Source organism: Molothrus aeneus, chromosome 11, assembly GCF_037042795.1.
Source record: "Molothrus aeneus isolate 106 chromosome 11, BPBGC_Maene_1.0, whole genome shotgun sequence".
Classification (NCBI taxonomy): domain Eukaryota; kingdom Metazoa; phylum Chordata; class Aves; order Passeriformes; family Icteridae; genus Molothrus; species Molothrus aeneus.
In genome coordinates this window covers 3,307,148-3,318,506 of record NC_089656.1, presented here as the reverse complement: position 1 = coordinate 3,318,506, position 11,359 = coordinate 3,307,148, and the positions used below count along the sequence as shown (strand labels likewise).

The 11,359-nt window shown below is 45.8% G+C and overlaps 1 protein-coding gene across 2 annotated transcripts in view; it reads right to left on the bottom strand.

Annotated features, from left to right (window-relative positions):
- Positions 1-1,767: 1,767 nt before the first annotated feature.
- SLC7A10 (solute carrier family 7 member 10) overlaps positions 1,768-11,359 on the bottom strand; it is a 41,348-nt gene continuing 31,756 nt past the window's right edge. Inside the window, exons 5-11 of one of the 2 annotated variants that reach the window (XM_066557206.1) lie at positions 10,691-10,844; positions 8,645-8,768; positions 8,446-8,549; positions 7,327-7,423; positions 3,402-3,551; positions 2,981-3,158; positions 1,768-2,070 (exon numbers count right to left, since the gene is read on the bottom strand). In XM_066557206.1, coding sequence (XP_066413303.1) covers positions 1,919-2,070; positions 2,981-3,158; positions 3,402-3,551; positions 7,327-7,423; positions 8,446-8,549; positions 8,645-8,768; positions 10,691-10,844 — 959 coding nt within the window. In that variant the 3' untranslated portion in view covers positions 1,768-1,918. The remainder of the gene's footprint in view (positions 2,071-2,980; positions 3,159-3,401; positions 3,552-7,326; positions 7,424-8,445; positions 8,550-8,644; positions 8,769-10,690; positions 10,845-11,359) is intronic. The other variant, XM_066557207.1, reaches the window with a different exon arrangement.

Genomic DNA, 11,359 nt, shown 5'->3' with positions numbered 1-11,359 from the left:
AATGTGGAATCTTTCTTTCCATGTGTGCTTATATACACACAAAGCCACACATTTTTTCTAGCTACATATCTATTTTAATCTCTTACAGTTAACAGCTTTATACAAAGAGAAGAATGTAAGCTGTGTTTCTTTTTAGTGTCTACCATCTGAAAGATGGAGATTAATAGAATTTTAATATATAGATACAGATATTATTATTATTTTATTACAAAAGTATTTCTGAATAATTAACTAAGATAATGAATCCTTGATTTTTGTGCCAGGGCTATGGAAAGATACTTTTAAAATTACATTCAGATGGCTGTTACCAAGGCTACTGAATGTGATAGGTTTTGTTTTCAAATACTGTGAAAGAATAGTAGCTCAGTGCTGTTCTCACATTTTGCATTTTTAGAAGATTCCCTGGTGTGAAAGTGGCCATACTGCTACAGCAGCAAATCTCCATCTATTTATTAAGTGGATGATTTTTTTTTTCCCTGGTGTATGGCACAAATAAAATATGCAAAACACTTTCTGAGGAGCATCTGATGTGTGAGTGATACTTGGTTGAGCCCAGCTGGAAAGGGGAATTGGTCTCTGGAGCAGTGTGACACAGGAGGAGCATCAGGGTCCTCTCCTGTGTTTCCCTTGAGCTCCATGCTGAGCCTGCTGCAAACCTCTGCACATCTCCATCCCCCAGCTGGCACCTGGAGCAGGCTGAGCCCCCTGGGTGCTGCAGGAGCCCCCTCCACCCCTACATCAGTGCTTCAGAACTGAGACACTTGGGATTTACACCACTGCAAAACTGAGACACTTGGGATTTACACCACTGCTTCAAAACTGAGACACTTGGGATTTAGATCACTGCAAAACTGAGACACTTGGGATTTAGATCATTGCAAAACTGAGACACTTGGGATTTACACCACTGCTTCAGAACTGAGACACTTGGGATTTAGATCACTGCAAAACTGAGACACTTGGGATTTAGATCACTGCAAAACTGAGACACTTGGGATTTACACCACTGCAAAACTGAGACACTTGGGATTTGCATCACTGCAAAACTGAGACACTTGGGATTTGCATCACTGCAAAACTGAGATAGTTGGGATTTAGATCACTGTAAAACTGAGATACTCGGGATTTAGATCTCTACAAAAAGGAGATACGTGAGATTTAGATCACTACAGAGCTGAGACACTTGGAATTTAGATCACTGCAAAACTGAGATACTTGAGATTTAGATCATTGTAAAACTGAGATATCTGAGATTTAGATCTCTACAAAAAGGAGATACCTGAGGTTTAGATCACTGCAAAACTGAGATACTTGAGATTTAGAGCACCTTTTTCTTGTGTCCCAGAATGATGCTGGAGCGTGCAGGTGTTTGTTGGTGCTGTGGCTTTTACTCTGCAGTCTGTGCTCAGTGCAGCTGCTCTGGGGGTGCTGTGCTCCCCCAGGTGTGTGGAGGGCTGATCCTATGGGTTGTACCTTCCTGGGCACTCACCCCACCCAGGGACAGCAAGAGGTCTCCTTGCTTCCTTTTGATTTCTGTGCTTTGATTTTGTGTTGGGAACTGCCCTAGTTTTGAAATTCCTAAATTTGTGTCTCTGGTGGACCCTCATGGTGACTAAAATCAGTATTCCAGAGCTGTGTCTGTGCTGCTTTCCCCTGCTGAGCAAGAACGCTGCCAGAAAAAAAAAAAAAAGAAACCCAACCAGCTCCTTATTTTACATTTTATTTCTTTTCTTTTTTTTTTTTTTTTTTTTTTTTTTTTTTTTTTTTTTTTCTTAGGGAATAACTAAAAGCTACAGAGGCCATAAAGGATGTAGCTCAATTTATGGGCTTCACTATTGGTGCTCTAAAACAATTTTTTTTTTCCAGAAAAACTTTTTTTTTTCAAAAATCAGCATGTAAACAAGAAGCCACTTCAGCCTCAAAGGCCACGCTGGTGTGATTTCCTCACTGCTGTGTCGCTCACCAGCCTCCAGGAGTGGGAGGAGGAGGAGTGGGAGTGCTCCTCCTCTGCACTTCCACACTGAGGGTACACCACAAAACACAGCTTCTGCCCCCAGCACGTCAGGGACTCTGCAGGGAGCAAATCACCGGGGTTAATGGGGGCTTCTAAACAAAAATGAGATCCTGCAGCAATGCCCCGTGGGAAGGAGCTGCACAGCCCTGCTGTCCCCTGAGTGCCCCTCCAACCCTTCTCCCTCCAGCTCAGTCTGCAGAGTGCTCCTGAAGCAGGGCAAATGGAGGTGGGACAGCTCTAGGGACACCTTTCCCCAGCCCCTCACAGAGCTGCCAGTGCTGCCCATGGCAGGCTGATGGGATGGGATGGGGATGGCAATGGGGATTGGGATGGGATGGAATGGCTGCCAGCCCTCCTGGCTCTGTGTCAGCCCAGCTGCAGTGACCACTGGCCATGGGGAGCTGCTGGCACTGCAGCCAGGTGCAGCTGACAGAAACTCTCCAGTGGGAGCACAGGGCTGCAGTGTGCTTGTCTGAAAGTCCTCACCTTGGAGCAGAGTGATTAAAAACCAAGCACAACCAAAACAGAAAAGACTGTTTGCAGTTTCAATTTTATATGAGGGGTAATGTAAGTCTTTGTAAGAACCATTTGAGTATGAGATAGCTCATCATGTCACACAGGGCTTGGTGCACAGTGCTGGTGGCACAGGGCAAGGAGGCAGGGCAGAGGTCCCACAAACTCCTCAGTCCCTGGGTGATTGCCCATTCAGTCTCTGTGTGTATAAAGTGACACCCTGTGTATTTGCTGGGGCAGGCTGCTGTGAGCAAGACAAGTGCATGGGCACAGAGGCATGAGAGGAGTTAAATGTACTCAGGAGTGTACAAAATAGGTGCCCAAAGCAAAGCAGCTGTGCCCACCCTGTGCCCAGGGGCTGCCATGGCTGGGAGGGGTGGCCAGGCTCCTAAGGCAGTTCCCTGCCTGGTTTGCCCAGCAGGGAGGGCAGGGGGGCACATGGTGCTGCCTTACCTATTAGCCTATTTACACACTTTGGTTTATTTCTCCAGTAGACTCCAAGGAAGAAGACTGGCACTCCAGTTAGAATGATAATGAGTCCAACCCCACAGACAATGGGCTCAGAGTACAGGCTGAAGACCAGCAGGAATGCCCAGAAGGCCAGGTAAGTGATGGGGATGAGGAGGTTCACCTGCCAGGAGAGAGCAGAGCAGGGGCTGGGTGGTTGTGGGGGGCTGCAGGCAGGGCAGGCTCCAGCCCCCCAGCCTGTGCCCCCTTCCCTCCACCACTGTTCTCCTCTCTGCCCATCCCAACCAGCTCACAAGAGATCTGCCTGTGTACCCTTCTGTGACACTAATGGCACTCTAGGACATGGTCTGGCAGGTGTTCCCACCCCACCCATTGCAACCAAGAGATTGAGCTTTAACAGTGTCACCTTGATAGGTCTGAAGATTTTGGGTTTCTTCCAGCGTAGAACAATCAGGCCAATAATTGTCACTCCATAGCAGAGGTAGTTAATGAAGGACACATAATTAATCAGTGTGTAGGTGTCTCCAACAAGCATGATGATGAGTGTGGCCAAACACTGCAACAAGAGGAGCACAGCCTTCTTCAGCCATTACTGGAAAAGGTAGCTTAAAAACAACAAAACCAAGCAAAAATCCCATTAAAGCATTAAAAATCCCTTTGTGGCACCTGCTGGGCATGTGCTACTTTCTGTGTCTCTGTTTCTAATCCCAGAGCTGTGCCACCAGGGCTGGGGCTAAACGGGTATTTGGGGCGATTTGGGGCATGCTGAAGCCAGAGATTTAAAAATACCCTGGGCTGCTGGCACAGGTGTCTCTGCTGCCATAGGCAGGCAGGGCTGGAAAGCCTGGCAAAGCTCCCACTCCACCTTTTTCTGTGAAGTGTTTTAAGAGCTGTTGAACCTTGTGGTGAGGACTCCAGGTGAAAGGGTTTCTTAGACTTTACATGTTGTGTTTCAGGCACTGTGTTGTTGCAGGTGCTCTGTATTTTATAAAGAATTAGAGGTTTGCCCTTCCTCCTGCTGGCTCATGTCACAGCTAATCAGCATCATGAATCTTATGAGCATTACTACTGTTTGGAAACTGGCAGATGGAGGGTGGACATTTCCATGCTTCTGCTTGCTTTTTGAACTCTATGTCTGCCTAATGCTGATAGGGAATTGATTTTCACCTTTTTTGCTTTTATATTCTCTCTATATTCTGTACACATACATTTGTAGTGTTGTAGCCTATTCTAGTATTCATAGCTAGCTTTTTACCTACTCGCTTAGACAGAAAGACAAAATAAATTCCCCTGTGGGTCGAAGCTGGGGGTCCAAGTTTAGATTTTCTGGGAAGCCAAGGCTGAAACCAGCTCTCCAAGACACAATTTCATTAACAAAGTTCAGTTCCTGTCTAATTGAGGAGGGGGGGGATTAAAAGGGTTGAACTGAGGGGGGATTACCTCATCATTTATGCTTCTAATTGGGGTTTCTTGTCATTGTGCTAATTTGCTAAACATACAGAAATTGTATGCACTTTGTTACATGTGCATCTTCGTTGCTTTCCACCAAGCTGTGCACCTAATGGTCCTTGTAAAGGTAACTCCTTGTCAGCACCTGTGCCTAGCTTGTGATTTTAGGACCAGCAAAAAGGCATCAATACTGTAAGCCCAGGAGAGTTTACAGTATTGATGTAATAAATAAATACTGCTCCTTGAGCCCCCCACCCACTCTGATACCCCAGGGGCTGAGCACTCACCTGCACAAAATACCAGCATAGTGAACACTGCAGCCCAGAGCCTGAGGGAAACTAAATATCCAAATCCCTCCAGAGAGTGCTCAAGGTTTGGTTTGTGTTGATCCAGGCTCCCTTTTTTCTTAATTAGCTGTTTCAATAGTAAATTCCTCCCAGGAGGGAAGGTTTATGCACCTCCAGCAAAGGAATTAAAAAAACCACAGCCAAACACCCTCTTAGTCCCTCTGCTCCCCTTTCCAAAGCCTTGCAGGCTTGGCAGGGGGATTTCAACACCTTGAACTGTCTGAGCACAAAATGGATTTAAAATTGGGCACCATCTCATACCACTGCCATATAACACAGTCTGTGCTCTCCCCTGCAGTGTGCACTGTGTCACATGTGTCACACAACTCCCTGCTGCCACTGAGGGCTTTGCAGGGATGGCACTGGGAGTGGCACAATGCTGCTGGTGGGTCACATCACTCACAGGGTGGGTACCATCCCCTGAGGCTGAAGAGGGGGTGTGGGGGCAGAGAATGTAAGAAAATCAAGATAGTGCAGAAGGCAATCTCACCCCTGAGGAGCTGCAGCTGTACTAATTACCAGAGATTAGGAACAGGTCTGCCCATAACAGGGCATAGCTGTGTCCAATAAGGATGAGTGCTATAAAAGAGTGGGTTAGCTGGGTGAGAAGAGGGCTGGAGTTTGTTGGCTGTGCTGTGAAGGAGAAAGAAGAAGAAAGAAGAGCTGTGAGGAGTTGCCCATCAGAACTCGCTGAGAAGGTATGGAGCTTTTGCAATAAGATGATAACAATGGGATGCTGCCCTCTAGCTGGCCTGGCCACAGCCCCCTGGCTGGCAGCCACTCCCCACCATCCTGCAAAAAATCTGCAGCCCAAATTTTATATTTAGCTTGGCCCCTTGATTTTTGGGAGTAAAATAGGAAATCAGTAAAAATAAAGGTCTCACTGGTAGTGTTGAAGTGGCCATTCTTGATGTACAAACAAGCTGCTTTCCATGCAGAGAGCTAGGTGTGATTCCATAGAAGAGATAAGGAACCTGATGGATTAATTAGGTTTGCCTAAGGTGTGGCTCTGTTTGCTGTTGTAGCTGCCTACACTATACTATTAGTATCTTTCTTTTGCTAAGAAATAAATATTTCCTAGCAGCATTTGATGTGCACTGAGCTGCATTAAAACACATCCAGATGATGAATTAATGTGCTATGCTGGTTCTGTGGTTGGCACTGTGACTCAAGGGGGTGGCATGGCATGGATCAGCCAGCTCAACAGGCAGTATGCTCTTTTTGGGGCTGTTCTACAGAGAAACAGCAGCTGAGTGTCAGAGGCTCTATTTTTAAGGACAAAGGAGTTCTGCCCCTGTAGAACACAAGATCCCATCCATGATGGTTGCCCAGGGCAGTTTACCCCAAACCTTTAAGATGTTTGTGATGGAACACTAAGCCCCAGGAATGCCATAAAGCCTCAGCAAAATCCATATTTTGTCATAAAAGCAGAATGAGCTTTTATGCTGAAAAAAAGCTTATTTGGTGAAATTTTGTATGGGTATATTGTGCCAAAATTGCTGTTAGAGCCAAGAGACATGTAAACATGCATCTTTATAGTGCATCTGGGGTCAGACCCTTGTGGTTTTGATATCAGTGGCAAATCTGCAGTTGGTAGCCATTGATCAGCCAAGATTTCAAGCAAATGTCCTTTGGGAATTCCTTTGCTTGGGCCCTGTGGCCATGGACAGCAGTAGTACAAATAATTTTCCTCTTTGTCATCCTCTATACCACTGTAAAACCCTTCACAAATTCCAGTTGCACTATCAATAAAAGCATACTAAGCTCTTTGTTTCAAATAATAACTTCCCTAAGTCATTAGTATTGTGGAAATTCCCACTGTCTAAAAAGTGAGGGGAGTCTTTTTCCCATGGAGCACAGCAGGAGCTGGACCCCCAGCACTCCTGACAGCTGGGCCCTTGGTGTCTGGCCTTTGCAGGTGACCTCTTGTCTGCCTGGTGTGCCATGCAGCAGATTCCCTGCTGGAATCATTGTCCCTACTTAATTTCTGGCTTCTGCAAAGAAATACCTGTGGCCCTCAGAGAGCTACCTGGCTACCCCTCACAAGGTGTCTTGGTTGTTGAAAGTAATTTTTGGAGCACTTTGTCCTTTCCCTGGGACCCCCCATATCTCTGGCTTTGGAGGCAGGACCTAAAGCAGCCTTGCTGGAGTGGGGTTTGGACCATGGAGGTTTCCAAATTCTGGTTGGAAGCAGGTAAAATTGGCCTAAGGAACTTGTCTTTTCTTAAATGAATATATCTGTTTCAAAAGCCAGTCCCTGTCTCTTGCTGCAGAACAAGAGTTAATGAGCTTACACTGCAACTCAGGTTATGAGGGAAACCCTCCAGGTGCCAAGGGGACTGGGAGGAGGAATTATTTCTGAGGCTGAAGGCTGCTTGGTTGGAGCTGCTCAGCTGGCCCCTACCAGCTGCCATTCAGGGTGACCCACTGCTCCTCTCCTGGGGTAAAACCACCTCTCAGGGCTTTTTCCAGCTCACCTCTCAGTGTGGCTCAGTGTTTCTAAAAGCAGGTGACAGAGCAAGGATAGGAACTTACACAGATGAGGAGGGCAGGGATGGGTGTGCAGTTCTTGACATGGATCATGGCCAGCAAACTTGGCAAGTGGCCTTCCCGAGCACCAGAGAAACACAGCCTGGAAATAAGAAAGGTAATGATGAATCCACTGGGTGTGCAACAGCCTCTCCAGCCCCTAGTCATATAAAACCTCTTATCTCAACCACCTGCTTTGGTTTTCTGATGGAAAGGGGCTGTGGCTGCAGCTGCAGGGACAGCTGGAGACTGGGGAAAGGTATTTAAACTGAACCCTGCAATGTACAAGGCCTTTAACAGCTAATGTCACCTGGGAACATCTCAGACCTGCTCTGAGATGCCAAAATACCTCCAAGGACCATCTGCTGGCCAGCATTGTCTCTTTACCCAGTGAGGGGTGATGGCTCTGAAGGTTGTGTGGGTATTTACAGTGCCAAAAGGGGTTTGGATAAGGTTTAACATGCCTTAGCTTTTCACTTTTGAGTGTGTAGCTTGTTATATATGCATTCCAATTTGTTGCATTTCATTATACCCATGAAAATGTTGAGATAAATAATTTTCCCAAGGTACTTCAGCTGTTTCCTCAAAAAACTTTATAACTTCTAAATTAAATTAAGACAGGTCAGTTATTATAAACAGACTTTATTGATTACAATCTTACAGACTTTACAGATTCTGGCCCAGCTATCAGGAGTATGCATGCAAAGCATCTTGCTTGAAAGGTGATTTTCCAGCATTAAAAAGCCTGTAGCTGAGTGCAGCACCAGGCCCTACAACTCCTCCTTGAGCAAAGCACAGTTTAGCTGTGAGCTACTGGAACTTCATTGACATAAAATTACTTTGGTTCCATGCTAAAGCTGTGTTTGGCTCTTACTGTGAATTATTCCACATCTGCAAATACTTTCAATAACTCATGAGGATTAATTTGCAGGAAATTTCATGAATCAATATTACACTTGCTGATTTGAAGCAGAATAATTCATAATTGATTGTATCCAACACACCCAACAACAAACTCATGCTCTACAACATCCAAAATGTCTAGCTAGCATTTCTCTAGCAAATGCAATTAAAACAGCCCCTCCCCAAATTAGATAATGTTCATAAAATTGTACTCCATCTAACCTTGATGAGGTAAAAAGGTATCCATTTATTCCTCCAAATGTAGATAGGGCCACTGAGACTGGCATAACCCAGGAAAAATAGCCCAGTAACTTTTCACCAAATGTCTAAAGCAACAGAAGGCAGAGAAACTGAAACACACTGCAAAGCACAGCACTGAAATCAAAGTGTGTTGGTACATGCAGGGAATGGTTTTACTTACTACAGCCACAGCGTTGGAGGACAAGAGCTCGTGGGGAGACATGGCAGTGAAATATGCAATGTTGGTGAACGTGTACACAAATGTCACCAATGGGATGGATATGAATATGGCACGAGGCAGGTTCCTGATAAGAGAATTGGGAGGGTAGATAAGAAATTACAACCATGCACAGCGAGACCACGACAGTGGGGTGGAACCTGGGGGTCACTCAGCTGGGGGGGTTCCCTGGCTGTGTCTGTGAGGGAAGCACAGCTTCCCACTGCAGGTTGGAGAAGGCTGAAATGAAATGCTGTGTGTGCAGGTGGGTGCCTTGGTGTGTCTGTGGGGGAAGCTGAGCTTCCCACTGCAGGCTGGAGAAGGGTGAAATGAAATGCTGTGTCTGCAGGTGGGTGCCTTGGTGTGTCTGTGAGGGAAGCACAGCTTCCCCCAGCTGTCTGGCCCACTGCAGGCTGGAGAAGGGTGAAATGAAATGCTGTGTCTGCAGGTGGGTGCCTTGCTGTGTCTGTGGGGGAAGCTCTCTCCCCCACTGCAGGTTGGAGAAGGCTGAATTGAGATGCTGTGTGTGCAGGTGGGTGCCTTGGTGTGTCTGTGAGGGAAGCACAGCTTCCCCCAGCTCTCTGGCCCACTGCAGGCTGGAGAAGGCTGAACTGAAATGCTGTGTGTGCAGGGAGCTCCAGGGGACGGATGCCATGAGCTGCCTTGGGGTTCTTGATGGGGACTGGGACTGAAAAATGAAACATCCACTTCCCAAAGGCCCTGGGGACAGGCACTGTGGTGGAATAAAATGTCTTGCTTTGCTTTACCTTCACCTGCTCTGAAAAGGAAGGGGGTCCTGTTGTTCAGCTGCTGGCCTGGCCCATTTTGTACCCTAAACCTGGTCTGGTTGTTCAATTTACAGTACTACAGATGTGCTTGATCTCCAACCCAGAGACCTTCCTAGAGCTGCACACCTGAGGTGTTCTAACAGAATGCATTTATCTCTGTGTGTCAGATTTGAAATAAAAGGTTTTAGAGAGCATGTTTAACCTTGTGAATTTGAATAGATTTAGTAAAAGGAGGAAATGGTTTTGGTTATCCAATTTTTTTTAATACTCTAATTTCTCCACTAAGGCTGCAACAATAATTTAAAAAAAAGGCCATTTACTCCATTCTCTCTTTATTTCTGAACTAAGGCCATATTTACCTTATTTAAATAATAACTTTTTTATTATTCAGCTTTGAAATCGTGGTGGCCCATTAAAATATTGTTGTTTAATAAGGAAACACACTACCACATTTTCTTTATTCCTGCCAAGATCTCTGGACACACACTTTGCCACTCACTGGTGTGCAGAGATGCTCATAAGGCTGTAGCTTTAATTCCTTCCCATCCAAGCTGTAACATCTTACATTTCTTGTTGTTTAATTGCTGTGTGCACTGGATGCCCAGGAGTAACTAATGCTCCAAGAGCTGCTCTTGACATTTGCCATTCCACTTTATTAACTCAGAAATGTTGAAACATTTGAGCTTTGCTGAACTAAAATTCCCTTTCCCTCCAGCCTTCTCAGGCTGCTTGTGATGAATCCTTTCCAAGCCCTTTCCAAGCCAGGATCAGCAGTGACCCAGGGTGAGCTGCCTTGGCAGAGTGAGCCACTTGCACTGCACAACTGATCGTCCCTTTCAGGTGTGTGTGGAGAGCTTTGGGTGAAAAAGCAAAGCAACTTCCAGGATAATTCAATTATTTTATGTCAAAGAATATTCTTCCTGTAGATGCTTGTGTGGTATCTTAGCCATGGTTAATTTTTCTGCTCTGGAAGATTGAATGTGGTTGAACAGTGACATAAAGATCCTGCCTTGTCTGTGGGCTGCTTTGATTCAGCTCATACCTAATTTCAGTGTTTCTGCAACTTGCCTGCTATCTGTTCTAAACAAAACTCTCTCTCCTTTGGAAAGACCAGTCCCACAGACATGGAATGACATTGCAGCCTCTCATGAAATGAGGAATGCTCCCAGAGAGCTCCAATGTCTCAGCACTGCAGGGAGAGCAGCATCAGGTGGGTACTTGCCTGCGGGGATCCACCAGCTCCTCTGTTACATAGTTCAAGAAGTTCCAGCCACTGAATGCAAAGGAGCCTTGGAGAAAAGCTAATGCTAAATGCCCCACAGATGGAGTCATCCAAAATCTGAATGCATTGCTTGGTGTCAGCTCTTTGTAGTTTCCTGCATAGAGAGTGCAAGGCAGATGTTAGGCCATGCTTACCTACCTCACAGACTTTAAATAGGTAAGACTTTGCTTTTTATTCTTTATTAGAACTGAGCCTTCGTGCTGTTCACACCACCATGGGCTGACACAGCAGTTGCAGCACTTTCTGCAGGACAGTGTCCTGGTGAGACACCTCCTGCTCTCCTTCACCAAATCTGTGCCACAGCAACTCATGGGACCCTTTGGCAGCCTGCACTGGCTGAGGGTGTATCCTGGGCAGTGCAAATTCCTGCCTGCCCTTAATGACATTTTCTTTTACAAGAGTTTGTTGTTGTTTAGGAGATATCCTTGAAAAGAAAAAGTCTATGGGCCTGAAAGTTTTGTCAAGACTGCAGGACTAGCACCACTGAGGAAACAAGTTTTCTGCTCTCTGTAAATGTCACGTTTCTTCATCCTTTATATGATGCATCATATACATGATAAAAATATTATAGGTCTTTTGTACTTTTGGCTTTCCAATAACTGCTGAATC